At 46.2% G+C, this 25,605-nt stretch overlaps 1 protein-coding gene across 1 annotated transcript; it reads right to left on the bottom strand.

The window, feature by feature from the left end:
* Window positions 1-603: 603 nt before the first annotated feature.
* LOC120939749 (zona pellucida sperm-binding protein 2-like) lies at window positions 604-23,655 on the bottom strand. Its single transcript, XM_040352084.1, has 17 exons — window positions 23,598-23,655; window positions 20,878-20,964; window positions 18,092-18,177; window positions 16,330-16,482; window positions 14,381-14,419; window positions 11,237-11,407; window positions 9,914-10,010; window positions 9,604-9,791; window positions 9,372-9,489; window positions 9,070-9,248; window positions 8,884-8,975; window positions 5,620-5,750; window positions 3,603-3,792; window positions 2,684-2,816; window positions 1,021-1,114; window positions 846-935; window positions 604-767 (listed from the first exon to the last, which is right to left on the bottom strand). The coding sequence occupies exons 4-17, from the start codon at window positions 16,438-16,440 to the stop codon at window positions 658-660; spliced, it is 1,743 nt and encodes a 580-aa protein (XP_040208018.1). The 5' UTR covers window positions 16,441-16,482; window positions 18,092-18,177; window positions 20,878-20,964; window positions 23,598-23,655; the 3' UTR covers window positions 604-657.
* Between the last annotated feature and the right edge of the window lie 1,950 nt (window positions 23,656-25,605).

The raw sequence follows: 25,605 nt of genomic DNA, 5'->3' as shown, positions 1-25,605 counted from the left end.
GAGTTAAACACAGGGGGCGCTGTAACATTTAGTGTTCAGTGTTTTTAACTGTAGGGGGGTGGCTGTAGGACTGACATCATCGAGTCTCCCTATAAAAGGGATCGATGCGCCACCACAGTGAAGCTGCATTTACATAAGGCTCTCCCCGTGCTTCAGCTCCGGGGAGCGATCGCGACTATAAACAAATAGCCGCGCCGTTGTTCCGGATCGCTCCCCGACCGCCGCATGTAGCGGGGGGGGGGGGTCCCGATCGGACCCCCCACCCACGTCAAGCAGAGAACGTACAGGTACGTTGATGTGCCATTCTGCTGACGTATATCTACATGAGGAGGTCGGCAAGTGGTTAATATTCGCCTGCCATTAAAGTCAATGGGGGCCCGCCGCAAACTTGCGGTTCACAGACATTTGCGATCGTTCGCGGTTAGCGTTCGAACCGTCCCGTCAGATGTTCATCCATCACTAGTTTCCTTCCAAACCTAGGCATACAAGAAAAAGATTTTCCTTGGGGTAAAAATTTGCACAAGAAAAACCCACCCAAGCTGTGTTTTGTAGTAGCCATGAGCCCTGAATTGGGGCTTGTAGGCCCAGGTATTTCACACACAATTAAGGGTTTTAAAATGTATTACAAATTGTTTTACAGTTCAAAGAAAATACAGTTTAAGGTTTTGCTTTGTGTGACAGAAGCACGACTGCCAGGACAACCAGAGCGACGATACCAAAGGCAGGCAGGACCCCAAGAGTGATCCGTTCGATGACATTGGACTCGTCTAGAAGAAGAACACATGGGTGTCAGTGTACAGTTGCCACACTTTTAAATGTCAGATTATTGATGTGACGACTATTACCTTGGAGGACCATAGCAGGATCAGAGTCCACAAACAGTAATGGTCCAGGAAGACTGGCCAGCATGGAATGTCTGTTCAAAAATAATTCATCTGCAACAGAAATGGTAAAAATTTAAAAACCGAAAAGTAGCAATTGGGTCAGAGGGGCGTTTAATGGAAGCTTGGCAACACTTACCTCTTTTCCTCCTAGAACCCGGACAGCTCTTTGTACAGAGGGCATAGTCGGGAGACTGGATACTGCAAATCAGAGCACTGCAGTGGAAGTAGACCTGAACATAGAAAGATGTTGACCATTTGCATATTTGAAGGATTTCCCCATTAAGTACAACCTTGCCACCAGCCCTCATATGAAGTGGAGCTGCTGGTCGTCTAGAACAGACCAGCCCAAGCTGACATTACTCAACCACCGTACAACATCACCCTAGAACAGTGATGGCAAACCTATGGCATGCATGCCACACAAGCACACTGACTGGCCATTGCTTTCACATCACCTCCTTCAGAATCCAATAGGAAAGTCTTCATGTCAGCCTCGCTCTGCTACCCCCTCTCCAGTAGGGTGCCCACGTGTCCCGGATTGCCCCGCAATTGACATGTCTGTCCCGGGCACCCTCATTCTGGGACAATACAATGTCCCAGAATGAAATAGAGGACACAGCCACCCCCTACTAACAACTACATTTCCGGAACTGGTCCTGCCTGGCATCTTGCAACCAGTGACAATTTACTCTCGGACAGTGAGACCGAGGCCTGCGCAGCGATGCTGTCCCCACACACCTTGGCAATTCCTCCGGCACCCAGCGGCAAGCAGCAGGGACTGGTGCGATCTTCTCTCCAGATAGTGATGTCACTCCTTTCCTTCTACGCAAGTGGCTCATGCAGAGGGGGAGTGACAGCAGCACTGCATCTGATGGCAGGCTATGGGTGGCGAGCGACACTGCATATGGTGGCAAATGGCACATTCACCCAGCAAATTCCCCATCAACCTCAAGATGACATTCCCCCCCCCCCCTCATCTTTTTTGGGGGGGAAGGTGGAAGATGGGGTGTGTCCCTGAATGGCAGTTTGGAAATGTGGTCATCCTACTCTCCAGCACCCACTGATGCATGCTCTGCAAAGTGCGAGAAGGCCACAGTGTCTATCCTGTGCCCAACCTGCCCCTGGCAACCTTGATCTCTGGGTGAAGACAGAGGGAAGAGTATGCCAAGGCTTCCTATTGTCCTTGGGGGAACCCAAGGACAACAGCCAAGATGGTAAAGGCCAATAAATCTGTTAAAGCAGGCACCCACGGGCATCAGGGGAAGCTGGAGGCGCCATGGGAGCCCAAGAAGAGCAAAGCCAAGAAGGCAGCTATGAAGAAGCAGGTGGAGGACAATGGGCTAAAGCTGGGCATTGGATCAATTTCTGACAGCAGAGAGTCAGCCCTGGAGGAGACCATCAGACATAATTGGGCCGTGCGATGAGGAGCAGTGATCCGATTACAGCCATGTATGACAATCCTCCAAACATTAATAAAAATTAAGACAATGTTGTCACCAAAAAAAAATTTAAATAAGCCCATACACATGCGACCCACTGTCACACAGCATAGTCAAAGATCGAAACCAAAACCTTAGTATTTAGGTTTAACGGCAAAACGGTTTTGAATCCAAGTGTTGAAATAAATGGAGTTGGTTGTGTTGCGGTTTGGGCACTCTGGCTCAAAGTTTCACCCTCAGTGCCCTAGACTAGATCAACTTGCAGGATCAGCCTGAATAATCAATCCAACCATCACAAAAGGACAAAGCTGAATTTTTAAATATATTTAGTTAGATGTACATTAAGACACCAATACTTACAAGGTTAGTCGATACATCACCATCCACGGTAAATGCAAAAGCCTTCACTTCAAACCGCTTACGGTGTTCTGGTAGGGCCACATTGGAGACCGGATGAAAAACTGTAAGGTAGTTGTCTTGGTCTTCTGCGCAACTAAAAGTAGTGAAGTAAAATAAAGTTACCCAATATAGCTAGAAAACCCCTCTAAAACCTCCTGATAAAGTAGACCAAACCCCAAGCGCTCACCCTTTCATGTTCTGACCTCAATTATAACTTTGGGCAATCCTTACCATTTTTTTTTATAAAATGGACTTTAGTGTGGCGGTGATGAGCCATGGTATTTTATGTATACAACTCTTTGCGAGACCGTTCCTAAAATGTAGACGTGAAGTATGTTGTCTACAATACAGGATATTATAGGAGGTGGAATAGTTTGGATTTGGGAGTTAACCGAGGCGTAGCTTGAAGTTTGTGGGCCCCCGACACAAGTCACATGACCTTGTCCTTTCCTCCGCCCATTGAATGACATGACCTCACCCCCCATCCAATGACATGGCCTTTCCTGCCACCCCATCCTAGCAATGATGTTACCTAGTCCGCTCCCCCCATCCTAGTAACGACATGTCCCCAGCCAATGAGAGCAGAGGAAGGTTGTGGACTTAGAAGGAAAGCCTGAAGCCAATTACTGGATCATAGAACTTGGCTGGGGCCCTGGAGCTGGACTCCAGTTCTGGGATTTTGTGAAGGAAATTAAATGTAAATTTGACAGCAGAGCTGTAAGCCCCCTGAGCTAGGGGCAGGGTCACAATTGTGACCCCTGATGCTACGCCCATGGTTAGCAGTATTCTATCCAGTACCAAATTGGTTTTTGCTTCAGTTGTATAAGGCGCCTGCCATCTAATCTTGAAGATGGAAATGTGTATTTGGAAAGCGGTTTACCCATCTACAACAATCTTCCATTGAGGGGAGGCGTTGGGGTCAGAAGACATGGTTGCCCAGCAGTCATTCAGTATCAGCTCAATGTTCGGGTCGCTGCGATTCAGAACCTGCACCTCGAGGTAGATGGGATCTTGAAGAGTCTTCACAACTGGATACTGGTTATCCTTATACAGTACTGCATAAGAGTCATCTTATAGGGAAAAGAAATTGATTACATAGTCAGGTTTAAAAAGGCAAGTCCCATCTAGTGAACACTCTTATACCCACCATTCTTGACCCCCGTAGGCAATAGCTATTCCCTGGATCAACTGCCCCTGGTGTTACTTATAAAATGTTAGTGCCCAGTTATACATTGAGGAATGCCTTCTGCTTTTTAAACAACCTGAGCTGGTCACAACTTTTGAAGGGGGTCCAATTCAGATTACTGTGACGAATCCTATCCACACATGGAGGTTAAATCTCTTTTCCTTCAGAAGTAAAGAGTACCCCCTTGCCCTCTGATGCCCTTAAAGTAAATAACTCAACACCAAGCTCACTATATGGAGCACTTATGCATTTCTACACTGGGATCATATTCCCTCCCCTATGTAGTTATGATCACCATGTATATCCCCCTTATACATAGGGCGCAAGTGCAGCTTTTGACATGGCGGACATGTTCTGAGTTCTTGGAGAGCAGACAGTTCCTCCAATCTTTCCTCATAGCCGAGCTTCTCCATGTCTATTAGTGTGGTTGCCCTCTTTCTCCCAACAATTAACCCCTGCTCCTCCACTTACAGAGGAGCCAACTAAATAGTCAATAAGGGTGCTAGATTCAGTTCCGATATCCCTTCAGGAGCCAGTTCTCAAAACTGAACTGCATATTCCAGATGAAGTTTTAATACTTTATGCAGGGCACATTTTAAGTGTATACCTCCATAGTAGAACGTTTTAGAAACTGCAGCTTGTCATTGCTGGCTGTCAAGTCTATGACCCCCCACCAGAGCACCCAAGTCTATGACCCCCCACCAGAGCACCCAAGTCTATGACCCCCCACCAGAGCACCCAAGTCTATGACCCCCCCACCAGAGCACCCAAGTCTATGACCCCCCCACCAGAGCACCCCCCCCCCACCAGAGCACCCAAGTCTATGACCCCCCACCAGAGCACCCAAGTCTATGACCCCCCCACCAGAGCACCCAAGTCTATGACCCCCCCACCAGAGCACCCCCCCACCAGAGCACCCAAGTCTATGACCCCCCACCAGAGCACCCCCCCCCACCAGAGCACCCAAGTCTATGACCCCCCCACCAGAGCACCCAAGTCTATGACCCCCCCACCAGAGCACCCCCCCCACCAGAGCACCCAAGTCTATGACCCCCCACCAGAGCACCCAAGTCTATGACCCCCCCACCAGAGCACCCAAGTCTATGACCCCCCACACGAGCACCCCCCCCCACCAGAGCACCCAAGTCTATGACCCCCCACCAGAGCACCCAAGTCTATGACCCCCCCACCAGAGCACCCAAGTCTATGACCCCCCACCAGAGCACCCCCCCCACCAGAGCACCCAAGTCTATGACCCCCCCACCAGAGCACCCAAGTCTATGACCCCCCACCAGAGCACCCCCCCACCAGAGCACCCAAGTCTATGACCCCCCCCACCAGAGCACCCAAGTCTATGACCCCCCCACCAGAGCACCCAAGTCTATGACCCCCCACCAGAGCACCCCCCCCACCAGAGCACCCCCCCCACCAGAGCACCCAAGTCTATGACCCCCCCACCAGAGCACCCAAGTCTATGACCCCCCACCAGAGCACCCAAGTCTATGACCCCCCACCAGAGCACCCCCCCACCAGAGCACCCCCCCCACCAGAGCACCCAAGTCTATGACCCCCCCCACCAGAGCACCCAAGTCTATGACCCCCCCCACCAGAGCACCCAAGTCTATGACCCCCCACCAGAGCACCCAAGTCTATGACCCCCCACCAGATTTCCTGTGCCCCTGAGAATAAACAAAGGCAACAATCAACATACCATGATAGAGATTAAGGACAAAGGAAATTGAACCATCATATCTTTCAGAGACTGGAAGAGGAGACGGCGTCAGCACATTCACAGCAAATGAAGCCACGTCTGAGATATTGTACTGGCAACGAACAGTCTCTCTGAAAAAAAATAAAAATAAACTTATATTGTAGACTAAAAGACCCAACTAGCAATTGAAGTAAAGTCCTCTGTGAAGGTCTTAGATGGTCTAGGAATGTTCAAAAATGTAGAACTTGTTTAAATTCTACACTAGACCAGAAAGTCCACTACACTGGAGACAGGCAGTTCAAGAGGGTCTGTAGACACTTAAAGGATACTATATACCGTTTCATCCAACACCATTACATTTAACTAATGGCATAACATCTTACCGCTTTTCTAGTAGACCCTGGAATGAGGCACCATTTTTCCACCTGTCAGTTAGCAGAATAGGGTGCCAATGGCCAGATAGAGGCAAGTAAAGAGACACATCTGGGCCAGAGCTTGGAGATCACCATTTGCTATACAGTGGAACCTCAGTTTACAAGCAAGGCCGTTAATGAGCATTTTGAAAGACGAGCAACCTTTTAAATTCTGACTGTTTGCGAGTGATCTCTCAAAATAAGTCGGACTCAAGCCAATGGGGTGTGCAGTACCGCATTTGGCCTAAGGTGCAGGACGCTGGAGCCATTCAGAAATACTCAGTTCCTGGGCCTTTGAGGGATTCCAAGATCAGCCGAGCTGTCTGAGTATTTGAGGCTCTCTGGTGCCCCACATCTGGCCACATGTGGAACCAATCATCCATTGACTTCTATGAGGAAACTCGCTTTGATATGCGAGTATTTTAGATTATGAGAATTTTCCTGGAACAGAATATGCTTGTAATACAAGGTTCCACTGTACGCCAAGGCAGGGGGAGGCAACCTGGGACCCTCCAGCTATTGGGGGGGGGGGGACTACATTTCCAATGAGGTATTGCTAGGCTGGCAGTTACAACTCCTCAGAGGCATGATGGGACTTTTGGTTCTGCAACAGCTGGAGGGCCCCAGGTTTCCCACCTCGCTTTAAGGCACACCACCAACTAATGGTTGGGGGAAAAAAGTCATAGTTCTATAAATCAATTAGCCCTTCAGGTCAGTGTTTTAGATACACCCTGGGGAATAAAACTGAGGTCACAGGATTCACAAGATGAGGATCCATTTATCCTGATCAGACCTTAGTTTAGAGCAGTCTTTCAACCAGGGTTCCAAAGCTCCGAGTGCCTTGGCCAAATGCCCAAAAAATAAAAGTATACAAGCCAGAAAATGGGTGAAGCCTGCCTTTCAGTTACACAAAAGCCACAGGTTCTCATTGTGCACCATTACGACCGCATCCTAACCAAAGATGACCATCCCCTGCCCCTCAGTGCTGGGGGGGGGGGGGGTCACAGTAGCTGAGGAATTGGAAAAGCATTGGCATATTAGTCCAGTGTGCAAAAGTATTGGATTTGGAGAAATAAATACACTCCAATGTTGGGTGACCTACAAGTTGATGCATTATGTAACTTTTAGAATGGTTTACATTTTAGAAATGGGGCGCTTTGAGAATTTTAAAGGATACCTTCAAGAAAAAAAAAATCTGGAATTTTAACAGAAGATCATTGCCACCCACCAAATCCAACAGGCACGTTCAGGTGTCATTTTAGGCATGACCCCTCCCCCATATTGTGAAGAGTGAATATTCGCGCCAACAAAACAAATTAATAAATAAAAATGTAAGATATATAAATCTCAAAAATGTATAAAAAGCTGCAATCTAAAAAATCTTGGGGGACAACCCCAGTATTCAAGAGTATGTGAAGGAAAAGATGCGCTAATTAGATAAACCAATAAATGTGTAATAAAATTCAATGAATCAACCTCAAATTTCTAATTAAAATGATAATAAATTATATAATGGTGGGATAGAAGTGAATATATATACAATAATATATAAAAATAAAGTGCCCAAATAAATAGAGTAAGACTCCTACTGAAGGAGATCAAAACAAATTATTGTGCACAAACAGTCCAAATAATAGTGAAAAGAATTTTGCAGGGTAAGTCCATAGGTCTGTGTAGACTTCCTCCTCCACCAGGGAATGGAAAACAAAACACCGCAAACAAGTGCTCATGGATGGCACCTTACCGCAAAGAGTTGATCTCCTTAATCAAAAGGAGATCGCAATAAGCATAGGTTTGTATAACATCAAAATCCTCTTATGTTGATATCAGCAGATCCAGCATCCAGCCTCACATGAAATAAGCCAAAAGGAGAAATCGCCATAGTATAACAACGTTTATTGGAAACAAAAGCTAAAAGACAGGCAACGCCAAATGGCCCCTTACTTGTAAGGTGCCTTAGCCCGGCACTGAGGCTGGTCTGCATTGGATGATTAGGGGAAGAGAGATCCACGCTGTAGGAAGGATGCAGCGGCGTGCGTTCCACCTGTGTGTGTGTGTGAGCGAGGACCAGCAAAAGCCGGAACGGGAAATGCGTCCGTCCGTAGGAGATAGCGTGACCACGCTAGGTCACGCTATCTCCTACGGACGGACGCACTTCCGGTTCCGGCTTTTGCTGGTCCTCGCTCACACACACACAGGTGGAACGCACGCCGCTGCATCCTTCCTACAGCGTGGATCTCTTCCCCTAATCATCCAATGCAGACCAGCCTCAGTGCCGGGCTAAGGCACCTTACAAGTAAGGGGCCATTTGGCGTTGCCTGTCTTTTAGCTTTTGTTTCCAATAAACGTTGTTATACTATGGCGATTTCTCCTTTTGGCTTATTTCATGTGAGGCTGGATGCTGGATCTGCTGATATCAACATAAGAGGATTTTGATGTTATACAAACCTATGCTTATTGCGATCTCCTTTTGATTAAGGAGATCAACTCTTTGCGGTAAGGTGCCATCCATGAGCACTTGTTTGCGGTGTTTTGTTTTCCATTCCCTGGTGGAGGAGGAAGTCTACACAGACCTATGGACTTACCCTGCAAAATTCTTTTCACTATTATTTGGACTGTTTGTGCACAATAATTTGTTTTGATCTCCTTCAGTAGGAGTCTTACTCTATTTATTTGGGCACTTTATTTTTATATATTTATTATTGTATATATATTCACTTCTATCCCACCATTATATAATTTATTATCATTTTAATTAGAAATTTGAGGTTGATTCATTGAATTTTATTACACATTTATTGGTTTATCTAATTAGCGCATCTTCTTTCCCTCCCCCATATTACTTCCATACCTGAATTCGCTGTCTCTTGAGATTATTCTTCTAGGCTTATCTCTCCAGAGGGCATGGACCTCATTCTCATAGACGAGAACCCCACCTACAAACTACAAAAAGGTATTTGTTAAAAACAGATCCTTCAAAACGGTTGTAGGTTATTTGAGCTACGTCACGCTCCAAAAAAACAAAACAAAGACTCACGCTCATTTTTGTGCCGCAATCTGTCAGAGAGAAGCTGAACACGACCAATTGGTCCGTCTTAGTTATTGGCTGGCACTGACCGTCCCCCAGAATCACCGTATCCAAGTTCAGACTAGGTCTTGTCAGCAGGGACACAACCTGAATGGTCATAAAGCCATCGTTTGAGCATCCTGTAGAAACTGAGGGAAAAAAAAAAAAAAATCTATTTAATAAACTTGGTTGACAATTATATATCTTAAAAATATTAAATTCAAAATATTTGAAACCAAGTTCCCATGAACGCGATTGTTCAGCCAACTCACTGGGATTCAGTTGACGGCACGGGTCAGAGCACAGTCCGGTAAGCCTCATTGGCACGCTAATATCATCCACCGCAAAGACCAGGGTGAAAGGTGGCAAGCAGACAGTTTTTTGAACAGTCTAAGGGAAAAAAAATGATTTAGGCGAAAGTATTTAGGCGACCATCCTTTAGTGTTGAGGGGGGGGGGGGGGGGAAAAAAAAAAAAAAAAATCCTGCTGAAGAGTAAAGTTTACCTTTAGCTTCCCCTTCTCGAATGTTATTTGGGTTCCACTGCTGGTGTCAACAATCAAGCCTTGCCTCTGGAGCTCATCCTTACCACTTGGTATTGGAATTAGTACATGGTTAATGTCAACAAACTGTAGATAACCATCAAACTGAGGAACATAGATGTCCATATGGGTGTCATTGCACTGGAAAGGCCCTGCAAGTACAAGTCACTTACAGTTATACACAAGACTGGAAATGAAACTTAAACATGGAACCACCTTACTTCATACCAGTATGACAGTTTGAGTAACTTTACCCAGTATGCAACAAAATTACCTGTAGCACAAAGAAGTTTTACTGCAATGGTGATTTTTGGGTTAAGCTTTTCCATAACGATGTCCATGTCTCCAACATAAAGGCTTTGATTTCTGGCCTAGAATGACAAAAGTCAAAGTAAAAAAACTTGCCAAAAGTAAATGCCCATTTAGACCAGTGTTTCTCTCAACAGGGGCGCCGCATCAGCCCGATCTTAGCCCCCTGGGCTACAGGGCAGAGATCGTCAACTCTTGTGTTGAGGCGGCAGTAGGGCGACCACGTGTCCCGTATTGCCCAGGACAGTCCTGCATTTTGCAGGTCTGTCCCGGGCACATTCATTCCATGACAATACAGTCTCTCGGAATGAAACTGACACAGCCACCTCCCTGGGCCAATCTGATGCCCCCAAAAAAGGCTGCCCCATCACCGCTTTACTCACTGACAGTACTTGTCCTGGCCGGGAATGCCTGGAGGAGCACAATCCCCGCCCCCTGCTTGTGATTGGAGAAATCTTAAATCCCGCCTCGTGTCCAATCACTGTGCTGTGATTTGTTAAAGCACAAGCCGATTTTGTGAAGGGGTGGGGGTCCCTGAATGGTAGTTTGGAAATGTGGTCATCCTCAGAGGCAGAGAGCCGTGCCCACACCTCCCCCGCTCGCTCCGTACCCTTGCTGGCAATTTAAAGTTGTTCCAGTCAGCAACCAATGTCATCAGTTTGTAGGACGTGGTTATGGACTTGCTTGCAAGAGTTCAAAGGAGTAGAGAGAAGTGGGGGGGGGGGGGGGGGAGGCAGAAGCACAACCCCAGATATCCTACAGACCTCTGGGTGCCATTAATGCTTAATGGCCCCCTCCAAGCATCTAGCAACTGCTAAAAACGCATGGTACAGTAGCATTGTGCAATTTTACAAAAACATGCTGCCAGCCTTTTGGGAGTTTTACAAAGCAGAAAAAAATCTGAGAGAAGTCCAATTCAGTGAAGGACGGTGACATTATAGTTTTGGCCTTGCACTGGCGGAGAGTCACTCAGGGGCCTGTCACTAGGTGGCTTTGTTTGGATTCTGCCACTTAGCGAGCCAAATGGTTGGGGGGGGGGTTTCTGCACTAGGGAAGCCTACGTTGGCTTGAAGGAATTCCGATTCATGAAGGATAATTTATGAATTTTATAAGAGGCGGGAAAGCAGACCATTTAGACGCCCCCCCCCCCCCCATACTCATGACTGCCAATCAAGGTTGGACAATGAATGACGGTGGGTGCAACATGCAAAATTGTGCACCTACTGGTGTGAACGAGCCTTCAGACTGGCGATCGCAACAAATAAATTAAAAGTTGACCTAGACTTACAGATATTTTATTAATCCCAAAGGCGTCATAGCGGATCTGGATCATAAAGTTCTCATTGTCACTTGTTAATTTGTATCCATAAGTTCCGGCTGTTGAAATGTTCACTTTTGTTTTCTGGGTTCCGTTGTAGATCACCACCATCCATGTGGCCATCGGAGGAACAGAAACACCCTGAAAGATTTGCAAGTCAGCATTAGTTGAGCGGAGGAAATCGTGAAGTACTACTTTGGAAGTTGAACCAACTTAGTTGAGAGAATGTGCAAGCTGCCGCTAGATGTGCAGTGTTAATTTCAGCGACTAAAATGACTAACATTTTAGTTGACTAAGGCCAGGTTCACACTACACGACAGCAGTACGACTTCTCATCCTACTTTGCGACGTCTGTCCTACATCCATCTAACTTTCATGAACAGGATACTACTTTTTTTTTTCCCACAAGAAAGAACAGGATACCAATTTGATCTGACTTTGTGATAGTCTGACTTGTTATTTGACCAATCAAAACAATCCCAGAGTGAGATAAATTCCTTTTACTGCTGCAGGAATCACAATGTCGGATGTCAAAAGTCAGATGGTAATGACAAGGCTCCTACTTCAATGATATTCAAGGGGCTGAAGTGGGATCAATGTCGGACCAAAGTAGTACCGGGAGCATTTTCAAAGTCGGACCAGTTAAGACGGCTCTCCGAGGGAAATGTTGGATTTTCACACGTCATGAGCTCCCAATGTCGGAGCGTTTGTTGGATAAGTGTGAACCCGGCCTCAATGAATACGATTTTAGTCAACTAAAACAATTAAGATGACAAAAAAAAAAAAAAACTAAAAATGGCATTTTATTTAAAAAAGACTAACTAAATGGAAATGTGACTTTAAATTTGAACACTGGTCTGTAGTGCATGTTTAGACCTAAATACCATAAACATGAGATTTTTTACTCCAGCCGTATATAAATGAGTTTGAAAGTTGGAGAAATGTTAACTAATGCATTACAATTTAATTACACCCATTAGATTTTAGACGACTAAAATGTACTGAAGATTTAATTGACTAAATTCACACAATTGCAGAAGACTAAAACTAAAAATCTAAATTTGCCACCAAAATTAACACTGGATTTGTGCACAATGGAAAGATGTGTTGCATCTTGGAAATGTTTCAACTATGAATGATTTTTATTTATTTTTTTTAAAAGGAAAGTGGATTAGCTTTCCAATTTTAGTTTATAAATAGAAGCAATTTGAATAGAATACATAATACAAACATACAAAGCCTCTGATGGGGGGGGGGTCCACCAGTCCTCCTGTAGGGGGCCCAGGCACACAGGGGCCCAAACACCAGAGGGAAGGAGGGGCAATTACAAGATGCCCTGTGCGGCTCTCGGCAGCAGCTGAAAACCCTCCTGCTGACTTTTAGCTGTTGCAGGGGGACACACACACACACACACACACACACACAAAAAAAAAAAAATGTTGAACTACTTTAAAAAGGGCTAGTTCACACAGCTTCTGTTATTCATGTCTGCCAAGAATGATTTTAGTATATTTATTGTGAAAATGTTTTTATATATAAATTTTTTTTAGGGGGGGCCCTGCCAGGTAGGCTGTACAGGGCCCTGTGATTTTTTAACAGCAGCCTTGGGTATAGAATAGAAAAGCGTACAACCATCTTCTGAAATTTAAATAGAATACATTTGAATAGAGAAAAAGGATAGAATAAAATAGAATCTAACCATTTCTCAAAAGTCATTCTAATAGAATTAACTTGTTTAGAATATAAATAACAAATTCTATAGATGGAATATAACTTATTTTGGGTTCTATATAAATTTGAATTTAGATTTCATTGTTTAATTCTATGCAAATATTCAGAAGATGTTATATTCCATTTTATAATATTTTTTATTTTCCATTTTATTCTTATGGATATCAGAAAAGTAGAAGTGATTTGTATAAATGAAATACACAAAACTAAACAAATGTAAATCATTTTTGTTCTGTACATGTCTATAGGGCAGAGATTACATTTTTTTTTGCAAAAAATAAGTCTCAAGGAGCTCCATTAGGGGGCTTTGGTGAAATCTCAGGGGGTTTAAACAAGAGGAATCTGCGCCACACGGGTTATACACACACCTATGGAAAGGACACAGCTCTGACTGGTCTTACTACTCAATGATCAGCAGGTGTTGGTGTCATCCATTGGCTGGCACCCGCTGATGGGCTTGTGCTGTGACCAATGACAGCTGGCAATTGTGCCCCCTCGGCTGTACTTATGGGGGTGGGTAGACAATTGGTTATGGTTAAAAAGGAAAGCTCATATGAGAAGGGCTGTTCGAAACCACCCCACCCAATTCAGCCAACTGGACAGACACAGTCCCCCCCCCCAAATAAATAGTCAACTAAGCTTCAGTTATGAACAGCGAGTGATCGGTACTTATTAATCAAGTTAATTCAGGAAAGGAAGAGGCTGGTAAATATAACATTTACCAGAACCCTTCCTCCACTCTCCTAAACTGAAGGATCCCATTGAGTGCTTGCAGCTGCCAGTGGGAAGGAGAGGAGGGTAGCCAACAGCACTGCAAGGGTAGGATGGGCATACAAGGTGCCTGCATGATGCACAGGGGGGGGTGACCAGTGTGACTGGGAGGCAGGCAAGTTCAGAAACAGATACCTGAAGCTGCTGAAAGTGGGGAGGAGAAGCCATCCTTCAGCTGCTGCATAGAGCCTTACAAGGGGGGGCGATCAGTTCCAGCAGTTGCCCCCCCCCTCCCAATATCAGTCATCCAGCTGCCTGGGCCCCTTTGCTGGCCAGGGCCCCCATATAGAACTAGTGGTACCCCTTCTCTACAGACCTGCATATGGCGACTGACAATGTCAAGTGTGGTCAGCCACCAATATCTGAATGAAAATCCTTTGTAGCCTTAGTGTCATTTTTTTTTTTTTACCAGAGTCTTTAGAAAAGCTAAATTTTACTGGTAATGCATCATTTGTACTGCTATTCTGGGGGGGGGGGGGGGCGTTACAGGAGAACTACAAAAAAAAAAAACTGGCAGACACTACACCCAACAGTTGGTCTGAACTAGCCACACCACAAGGACCGATCATCTCGTCATAAATTTAGATTACTCTTGAATTCTGTAGACCGTACCTGATCACTGAAGTCTGGGATAGTTCGTGATATGTTTGCCTGTGGAACAAGAGGGGAAAAAAATATTATAAATAAGTGAATCAGAAGCACAGATTTGTATACTAGGATTTCGTTTGTGAAAATGACTTCAAGAATAAATCTTCAGATAAATTACAGGCCTAAGAGTTTTACTTTATAGCAACATTACGGCCAAATGCTTCAGAAACTGGTCTTGGTGCTCCATGGAGAGAAGACCTTAAAGTGGAAGTAAACCCTCCTATCGTTTTCAGCCAAGGAAGCCGCCATCTTGGCCTCCGTTTAATCTTCAGCTACACGTGATACATTAGGACACCAGCCATTGGATGGTTTGGTTGAGAGCACAACCAATGTGACCGTTACATTTTCAGGCACATGTCCGGAAACTTAAAATTGATGGGTTTACTTACACTTTAGCGTTTCCACCTCCGCACACTCTTCATTCTTAGATCATGTTCTCAACTGGGAAGGCCAAACAAACCAGCTGCGGTTTGAGCAATCAAGTTAACCACTTGACCTCCAGAAAGTTAACCCCCCTTCATGACCAGGCCAGTTAGTCATACAATACTGTACCCAAATGAAATGTATATAATTTTGTACACAAATAGCTTTTTGCAACATAATAAAAAAAAAATTGTAAAACTATTTTTCTGCTAAAAATAAAAGTGAAGCCAAAAATGTATTCTGCTAGATTTAAAAAAAAAAAAAAAAAAAAAAAAATTGGATTTAGAGCATAATCTGTTCCAGGAGAATGCTTGCAATCCAAAGCACTCGCATATCCAAGGGAGTTGCCCCATAGAAGTCCATGGAAATGAAAATAATCTGTTCCACATTGACTTCTATGGCATGCAATACTGCATGTGGCCAGAGGTGGGGGTGCTTTGAGAGACTCAGAAAACAAAAGCATTTCCAATCGGCTCCTATACCTGTGCACTGCCAAAAAAAAAAAGTTCTTTTCATTTTAGCTTTTTTTGGAAATCCTAAATTTTTTAGAACAAATTTGTTAAAACAAATTCGGAACTAAATGAATGGCACTTTAGTATCTGTTCCCACACCTCCAAATGCGGTACCGCACAAGCTTAAAATCCTACGAGTGCAGTAGCAGAACCACCAGGGTTGCAAAAGTGGCCCTTGCGACCAAGCCCTGGCATCCACCACTAAGGGATTGTGGTAGGAGTGGCGCATTAGTGCTAGAAAAGGTGATATGGTGAAGTGTGGGAGGGGGGGGGGGGCGCAACAGCTGCCTAAATATGCAGAAGTGTCCACTAGTTTTGGGTTTACCAGAAGAGGCGAGAGGTTTCTGACCAAAAGTACAGACTGCTGTATTGCTTATTGTCATGCCTTCGGCCTACAAGGAAAAAAATCTCTTCTGGACTTGCAATACCAACATTGGCCACTCTAACGAAACACTATTGATGGGCAGCATTTTATGGTTAATACACATTACCTGTGATCACTGGGAACTAGCACCACTTCCTCCTACAAATTTGATCTCCTCCATGGAGCCAGCACTATGTGCTTCCTAGGAAAATCCTGATCCTTCCAAGGAAACATCGCTGGTATGCTAAAGTTGTTTAACCTGTATACTTAGTGGACATTTTTTTTCATTTATCTTTTATTTTCATCTTTTTATTTCTAGTGTCACCATATGTGCATGCACATCCCATTCTTATATGGCCACCATCTGTTCATTGTACTAAAGATCCAAAGGTACAGACAGTCTGGTTATTTTAGGATGCAAGGTTTAAGCTGTATGTTGAGCTACATACACGCCAGGGGCAAATGTGTAGCGAGAACAGAACACTTACGATATCAAATTAAAAACGTTAACCCCACCACAAAGGATTCCTGGTGTGCTCTGGACAGCCCCATCTGCAATCCTAACCTGAACAAGTCCCATTGTACTAAACCCACCAGCATGTAGGTCAACTTACCCTCATGAAGTCCTTTCCACACTCAATGACTGGCCCATCACTAAACGGGTCCTCATTAGCAGAGTCTGCTTGGTTATCATGGCAAGCGATCTTGTAAACTAGATTCGTCATCAATGGTTTGGTAAAGGAAATGTAAGCGATCTTTCTTCCAGCCTACAAGAGAAGGAAGGATTTCCATTAAGGCAGCCTTTGGAGAGTTCAAGTAATCTCACAAAAACGTGACTAGGCCCGTGTCCCACACGCCACCATTGCCCAGTTAGGACTGAACACAGCTATACCGGTTCTGAAATTGGCATTACCGTACAAGATGACTTTTTAACCCCTGAAATGTCTCTTAAAAGTTGGGGGGTCATCTTATACACCGGTAACCTAACCGCGGCCATCCATTTTTCAAAAGCCGCGCATCCTCCTGCTGTTCTGTGATCGGTGAAACACACAGCTTCCCAGGAGACACTGTGTTCAGCCTATCACGGATGCCCTCTCTTCCTCAGACTAGAGGGCATCCGTGATAGGCGGAACAGTGTCTCCTGGGAAGCCGTGTTCCACTGATCACAGAACAGCAGGAGGATGCGCGGCTTTTGAAAAATGGACGGCCGCAGTCTGAAATTCAGCATGTCAGGGATCGATACATGCAGTGGCACAGTGATGAGGCAGGACTAGTAGGAAGGGGGGGGGGTTGTCTGAGTATATCCCAAAACCAACATTTTAGCTGGAAATCTAGGGGGGTCATCTTATACGCCGGCAAATACGGTACTTACAGTTATGAAACACCAACCATTTGTTGGTAAATCTGTTAGAGCAGAGGTCCCATTGTATAGGACTTCATGAATTAAGGCGATACAAAAAAAAAATAAAAATCCAGGGACTTATTGGCAAATGGTAAACCATTTTATAAGCATATTTTCCTCAAATTCTATATGCAGTCAGTGGCGTAGCGTAGGTTGTGAGTGCCCCGGTGGAAAGCCAAGAAATTTGTGCACCCCCCCCCCCCCCCTAGCCCGCATACTTTTAGCACTCCCGAGTCCCTACCACTGACCCACCCGATTCCAACCCACACATTTACAGTGTAGATTGATTTTACGCACCTCGCCATGGCCTCCATCAGAGCAGGGCTCTTCCCAGCACCGGGTACTGTTCTGGAGTCCCACCACTTGGCAGCTCCTCAGTATCCCCTGCCAAGAGCTTCTCCAACAGCTGCTATATGCTTTGCCCCCCCCTGCCATTCTCACACACAGGCAACCCACACCAGAGGGATCATGGGGGGACATGCTGGACCACAGAAGTCCCTGGGCGAGAAGGAAGGTGCTGCAGAGCAATTCCCAGGAGTAGGGACATGCCGGCCAGGAAAGACATTCTGCACAATACATCACACAGGGAGGGGGGCACCGTAACAATTGTGCCCCTCTAATGTTGATCTGATATGGGGATTTGTACTGCGCCAAATGCGTTCCCTTAGGAGCGCAGAGACCCCCTTGTTCAAACTTCAAATTACCAATACAAAGGTAAAAGAGCCTAGGGCGTAGAAAATGTTGCACCCAGGATGAGTACCAGCTGCCCCCCCCCCCCCCATGCTACGCCACTGCAATCCAGGGACAGACCTGGCCCAGGGACAGTGTTCAGTCCAGGGACTGTCCCCAGAAACAGGGGGGGGGGGATGTCTGGTCACCTCATCATAAATGTAACCACCACTCTTCGAATATGGGATATTCAACATAGTAACATCTCTTCAGACATTCAATCTCATCCAGAGTCTCAATCTTACTTCATATTGGATGCATGCATCTGGGATAGTTAGAGTTCTTTCATCTGGATGAAGATCACAAGCCTCTACTCCATCTCCACTGGGATCTGCAGAGGAAAAATAAATAAGTTCACCATTAGCAAGTTGCATTTTCCTGGTGCCTCCATGGTAGCATACGCATTGTTGCACCACCCCTGGCCAAACCACCATTATAACTATAAAAAAAAGGACACCCCACCCCGGGAAGAATAGAATATCAAAACTGCACAAATTGGATGTAGCAAGAGCAGGGGTGGACCGACAACTCATGGTGCCCCTGGGCACTAGAAGATTATGGGGCCCCTGGGCTTACAGATGGCCACCACGCCAGGAGGCAGTGCAGAGGTGGGGCAGCTAAAATCTCTGGATTTTTACATCAAAAGCATGTCGATTTTCGGACATCAGGGACAGATCAAAAAAAAATGTTTTTACATACTGTCCCTGGTTTTACTGAGCCTGGCAACCCTGATGGGGGCCCCCCCTAGTGGCATGGGGCCCTCAGGCAGTGCCGAGTGACTCAACGGTCAGTCCGCCCCTGAGCAAGAGCCTTAAAGTCCAACATCTTTGCTACTCTACACCGATGGAAAGAGGATTTGCAGCTCCTAGTGGTGCAAGGAAAGGGTAAGCCGCATCGAAGCGCACAATAGCGGGACGAATTGTACACAAAGCTAATGGGCTTCCTGTGCCTCAGAGTGAACGCGCATGCAGCAAAAGAGGGATTTCATCTTTACAGGCCGCCTTGGCAAAGGTCCCCCCCCCAGAGATAATCTGCGAAGCAGCAAGCTGGTCCTCATTTCCCATGTTTAGCTGGATCTAGGCTGCAGCGAGCCATGGTATCACCTCTGGATTTTGGGAGGAAGACTTTACAATGTTCCGTTTTCATAATACGGAATAAAAAAATAAAAAATTATGTTTTCTTCAGCATTCCCTCCCTGGTAGAGAGTCATTTACCACACGTATGCTGCCATGACGGCAACAGGAAAATTGAATACTTACCTTTCCATAATTTTCCTTTCCTGGTGCCTATGCATGGCAGCATATCCCCCTCCCTTGTTATTCTTGTGGCTGAATTGAGTCTAGTTCCAAGAATGGGGGGGTGTCACCAGGGCCGGCCCTACCATGTGACCATTGTACCAGGTGGCACTTTCAGGGGGCGGTAAATTGCCACCCGCCATTCCACCAGCTCCGCACTCCAGTCCACTGTGGGGCCAATTGCCGCCCCTCCCGCTAATTGCATGTATAGAGCCATAACAGGTCCTCTTTATACTCCTATATACATGTATAGAGCCATGACAGGTCCACTTTAGATATGATATAAAATGATGGATGTGCGGGCATTTTGGTGGGCGCAATTTTCGGGGGGCAGAATTTTGTTCTTGGTGCCAGGCAGCACAATGTCTTGGGCTGGCACTGGGTGTCACTCTTTTCTAGAGTTATAATGGTCCTGTGTGTTGGCTGGGGGGGGGAATGAAGCAACCATGTGTATGCTGCCATAGCTAAGCAAATTACAGTGGAACCTCGGATTACGAGCATAATCCGTTCCAGGAGAATCAGCGTAATCCAAAGCGCTTGCATATCAAAGCGAGTTTCCCCATAGAAGTCAATGGAAATGAAAATACAATGGAAGCTTGGTTTGAGAGCAACTTTTTTTAAATTCCGACTCGGTTTGCGAGTGTTGACTCGCTAGACAAGCGGAATTTATGCTCAATATATTTTTTTTATAAAAAAAGGGGGGTTGTCATCCGGGGCCCTGGGGAACTATGGGCCCCTGGGGACCCCCAGACCTCTAAAAAAAAATTGTCCCTTTAATAAAAATATATAATTTTTTTATTTAAAAATAAATAAAAAAAAGGGGGGGTTGCCATCTGGGGCCCTGGGGACCTCTGGGCCCTTAAATAAAAAAATATATAAACAAAAATAAAAAAATAAACATTTATAAAAAAGATAAAGGGTGTTTGCCACATGGGGACCTCTGAGCCCTTTAAATATATTTTAATAAAAAAAAGAAATAAAAAAAATGTTTTTTATAAAAAAAAAGGGGGGGTTGCCATCTGGGGCCCTGGGGTCCTCCGGGCCCCTAAAAAAAAAAAAAAAAAATTTTTTTTTTTATCAAAGGGGGTTGCTTTGGGCCCCCAACAGTGACAGGGCCCAGGGCACCTTCCCCATTTGCCCTGCGGTAAAGACGGCCCTGTGCAAGTGGCCAGAGGTGGGGGCACCAGAGAGCCTCGGAATCACCCGGAAAGGCCTGACAGCTCAGCTGACCTCAGAAATGGAGCATTTCCGAGTGGCACCAATCGGTGCGCCACCCTCAGACCAAATGCGGTACTGCACACCGTGGATTGAATCCTGCAAGACTCAAAGCGAAACAGGATATTTTTTTGTTTTTTTTTTTTAAATACAACGCTCATATTGAAAAACGCTTGTGAACCACAATCCGAGGTTCCACTGTATTCAATTTTCCGCTGTCCCAACAGCACTACTGTGTTAAACCCCTTGTTACTATTGTGATTTGGATACATCCGAATCACAAAAAAAAAAAAATTTAAGAGGAATTTGGATTTGTAAAGAAATTAAGGCACATGTCTACCCATTTAATACCCACACTAGGGTGTGAGCACAGTTGGCCCCCCATTATGTTTGGGGCCCATATGCCCAACAGGAGGATACAAAGCCAAAGGGCAACACAAATCCATACTGAGCCTTTGTGGCAAGTTTATGGGGGGGGGGGGCATAGACCTGGTTAGCAACTTTCACCATTAGATTCTTACCTACAATATGAAGACTCTTCCAGGATCTCAGGGAAATGCTGTCTGGCTTTGATAACTGGATCCCATCGTCCGAACAAGTAAAAGGACCTACAACAAAATGTAAATAAACATATATGTTACCATACAGTGGAGTATAAAACACGTCGGCATTCTATGGCATTAGATTTATAACAAAACATACAAGGGGTTTACTTTGGGTCAGACCTCAAAGAATCTCCAAAAGGACGCAAGGGCCAACACCAAACCCCCCCTCCTCCAAAAGGCAAGGGCCAACGCCAACACCAAACCCCCCCTCCAAAAGGCAAGGGCCAACACCAAACCCCCGTCCCTCCAGTTCTAGGACTGGAATGCAGCCATTAGGTTTGTTAGCAGTGGGTCCATAAAGGGCGCAGGAGAGCCACCCCTTTCCTGCACCACCACTGAAAAATACATAGATTCATGCATTGCATGAATCTATGTATTGTAGCCGCTGCCCACTATTTGATGGCCAGCCCCAGGACCGTCTTAATAGCATCATGGGCCCCTGGGCAAAGTAATGCTCTGGGGCCCCTACAATGATGACAGTGCAGGTAAACAGACATCAAGTAGGTAGGAGGCAGACTGCCCCCCCCCTGTGTATCTATTGCCCTCAGTGCCATCATGGGGCCCCCCCCAATTTTGGGGCAGAGTGGGCTCAAGGACCAGCTGCTTTGGGGAAAGTGCAGGGCCCCCCCCCCCCCATTTAGCTGGGGCCCCTGGGCAGTGCCCAGGTGTGCCCTCATTAAGACAGCCCTGGCAAGTGCCAGCCATCTGAATGGCAACTGGTTGGCTGTGGAAGTGTCTATCAGAGCCAGCCTGAGAGCTGTAATCGGCTTCCAAATAGTTATCCAGGGGACGCAGGGGGTGTGCGTTCCCTGGTTAACACTGACACGCATCTCAGCCAATCAGGTTCACCAGATCTGGTTAGCGGTAACCCGATTGGCTGCTTTAGTGCAAAAAAACAAAGCACCTGTAAGAAGCCTCATCTGCAATCCCAGTGTGAAAGCCCGAGTGCTTTCACACTGGTAGGGCATCAAAAAAAAAAAAAAGAAAGTCCTGCAAGCAGCTTCTTTGCAGCAGTGATTGCACCGCTCCTAAGGCGCCCCTCCCCATTGAAATTGATGGGAAGCACCTTGGCAGCAGCACTTTTAACCCTTTATTCAGCCACTAGCGCGGGTTAAAAAGCACCTGAAACCACCACCAGTAAAGCGCCACTAGTTTTAGTGGCACTTAACCAGCATTTTTGGGCACTGGCAGCATGAAAGGGTGGAATTTTTCCGTTCGTTCGCACCCCCCCCCCCCCCACAAAAATTATGAGCACCAGCCGCCACTGATCACCGCCAACGTCAGAGCGATAATTCCGGCACCAGACATCCTCCAACGCCAAACTGGTGACCTGCAAAATGCTTTTGACGCATCGCCGATGGAGAAGTTAAAGCATTGTAGTTTAGCGCCATTCCACGAGAGGGCGCAATTTTAACCGCTTACCATCCACCCCCCTATAGAGAGCGGCACATATTACACATTGTTAGGCACAGTTCACCCCCCACGTGATATTAAAGCGGGCGATTTATTAAAATTCTAAAGTCAGCAGCTACAAACACTGTAGCTGCTGACTTTTAATAAGGACACTTGTGATGTCGGCGAACCCCCCCCCCCCCCCCAGGCTGATCCTGGCGCCACCGTCCTCACTAAGGGAAACAGGCAGTGAAGCCCTGCTCTCTGGGGGTACACAGTTCCCAGAAGACAGCGCACCCCATTCCCCAGAAGACACCGCAAGGATGAAGACCAGCCGCGGACTAGGAAGATCCACATGGCAACTGTTAGTTAGCAAGTAAAAACAAAATACACCCCCTTTAATTTTTTTGTAGCAGTGGTATAATTTTTTTTTTTAACCCTTTTTTTTTAACCCTCTTCCCAGCCAGGGCCATTAGCAGTGCCGATCCTGACATGTCACATTAAAGTTGAGAAGTGGGGGGGGGGGGCGCTGCCGACAGTCACATTAAAGATTAAAGTTAAGAAATGGGAGGGGGTGTTCTGCTGTCAGAAATTACATCTTACATTAAAGTGAGAAGCGGGGGGTGCTGACTGACTTTTTACCTCTTCTCCCATGCAGCCAGCAAGTTGAGAAGCAGGGTGAGGGGCCAAAAATAACTTCTCACCAGGCAGGGCCTCTAGTAATTTGGGGGGCCCCCTCCGCATCTTTGCCCCCCCCTAAGCAGCTTGCATAGTGAGCCTATGGGGCGGATCGGCCATTAGTACAGCATTATCACTGAATTAAGGGTCACCAGCAACATCAGTTAGTGCCAGATTGTCCAGGGCCGGACTTACCCATTGGGCTTGACTGGGCTCAAGCCCATAGGCCCCGCCCAATTGCAGCAACCCCCCCCCATTTGCAGCCCTGGGAAGAGGTAAGACGTCCATCCAGCGGCTGCCCCCCCCCTCAACAAGTATGATCAATCATTGCACTGTGCCCCCCCCCTCAACAACTTCAATAGGTTGGTAGATCCTACCCCCCACAACTATAATCGGTCAGAGATAACAACCCACCCCCCCTGCTTCTCTGCTCCAGGGGGCCCCTTCAATTTTTAAGCCCAGGGCCCCACGACCTCAAGTCCTGCCGCCACCAGTCTCTGATCACCACCATTACCATGGTGTAAATTCCAGTATAGATAACAGGCCAACCCCAAAACCTCACTCACCCGGGAAGTCCGGCAGCAGCGCAGCATCAGAAATCACAAACAATCGGCAGATTAATAAAATTCTGTGAATTTAAAAAAAAAATACATATATATATATATATATATATATATATATAAATATATAATTTTGAGATAAAATATTATAAATAAAATAGATGAAGACCTCCAATGGGAGAGGGAGGCGGAGCGCAGAAATAATTACCTAAAAACAGAGGAGAGGAAGCATCTCCTCCAAGGTGTCGGCCCCCCCATTCCTCTGAGGGGGGAAATCTCCTTATTGATCATAATAATGGATCAGGAATCCTCCTGACCTCTCCAACACACAGCAAAGAGGGGATGAGAGAGGAGAGGTGGGAGGAGCCTTTATATAGGAAGCTTAATGAGACCCTCCCACCTGAGCTGAGACCCTCCAACCCAAGCTGAGACCCTCCCACCCGAACTGAGACCCTCCCACCCAATCACCTGCAACACACCTGGGCAGGTGATAACTATGGGAGGAAATCTAGAGAGAGAGGGGCTGGGGGAGGGGTGTTGATCAATTACACAGCAAGTGAGACACATTTACTATATAAGGGCCCCATTCACATTGGAGATCAAATCGCACCATGACAAGTGGCAGCCTATTGGAGGCGATCACACTTGCTTCCAATCGGTGCGACGCCAATGTTGCGGCGCCGTAACCCATTTGCAAAAGTAGTTCCTGCGCTGCTCTTTTGGCGACTTCAATAGACGTCTGTGTATGAAGCCGCACAGATGTCTATCAAGTCGCACCTGAAATCGCGCCGACCGTGCTGCTTCAAGTGAAGTAGCGCCATTTCAAAGTAGCATTTAATCACTTAAGCCCCGGACCAAAATGCAGCTAAAAGCCCAGGCCAGGTTTTGCGATTCGGCACTGCTTCGCTTTAACAGACAATTGAGCGGTCGTGCGACGTGGCTCCCAAACAAAATTGGCGTCCTTTTTTTCCCCACAAATAGAGCTTTCTTTTGGTGGTATTTGATCACCTCTGCGGTTTTTATTTTTTGCGCTATAAACAAAAATAGAGCAACAATTTTGAAAAAATGCAATATTTTTTACTTTTTGCTATAATAAATATCCCCCAAAAATATATATAACATTTTTTTCTCAGTTTAGGCCGATACGTATTCTTCTACATATTTTTGGTAAAAAAAATCACAATAAGCCTTTATTGATTGGTTTGCGCAAAATGTATAGCGTTTACAAAATAGGGGATAGTTTTATTGCATTTTTATTAATTTTTATTTTTTTACTACTAATGGCGGCGATCAGCGATTTTTTTTCCTGACTGCGACATTATGGCGGACACTTCGGACAATTTTGACACATTTTTGGGACCATTGTCATTTTCACAGCAAAAAATGCATTTAAATTGCATTGTTTATTGTGAAAATGACAGTTGCAGTTTGGGAGTTAACCACAGGGGTGCTGTAGGAGTTAGGGTTCACCTAGTGTGTGTTTACAACTGTAGGGGGTGTGGCTGTAGGTGTGACGTCATCGATCGTGTCTCCCTATAAAAGGGATCACACGATCGATGCGCCGCCACAGTGAAGCACGGGGAAGCCGTGTTTACACACGACTCTCCCCGTTCTTCAGCTCCGGGGAGCGATCGCGATGGGGCGGCTATAAACAAATAGCCGCGCCCTCATCCCGGATCGCTCCCCGCGGGTTACCGACCGCCGCATGTACCAGGGGGGGGGCCCTGTACGGGTACGCCCATCTGCCTGTACGTGCCATTCTGTGGACGTACATATACATGCGGCGGTCGTTAAGTGGTTAATGTGAACCAGGGCTGGAGCGACATCGCGTGTGATTCGCACCACACTGCAGTGCAAATCGCATGTGGCGTCCATGCGCTGCGATTTCAGCCGTACGGATAGTAGGGCTGATATCGCACCGCAATCAGACCGAAACTCGCGCAGGGCCCTTTTTTTATTTTTTTGGTCCGCAGCAGAATCAAATTGCATGAGTGTTCACACCTATGCGATCCGG

The sequence above is a fragment of the Rana temporaria genome, chromosome 5 (genome assembly GCF_905171775.1).
Source record: "Rana temporaria chromosome 5, aRanTem1.1, whole genome shotgun sequence".
NCBI lineage: Eukaryota > Metazoa > Chordata > Amphibia > Anura > Ranidae > Rana > Rana temporaria.
Note: the sequence above shows the minus strand (reverse complement) of the source record. Positions and strands in the feature narration are given on the sequence as shown.

Bases quoted from the DNA above. Each gene is read 5' to 3' on its own strand.
- LOC120939749 (XM_040352084.1), bottom strand. From the start codon at position 16,440: ATGACGAATCTAGTTTACAAGATCGCTTGCCATGATAACCAAGCAGAC. The intron at 5,751-8,883 runs GTATGGAAGTAA...ATTTTTTTTCAG, and splicing joins TCAAGAGACAGCGAATTCAG to AGAGACTGTTCGTTGCCAGT. The intron at 1,115-2,683 runs GTAAGTATTGGT...TTCTATGTTCAG, and splicing joins GTGATGTATCGACTAACCTT to GTCTACTTCCACTGCAGTGC.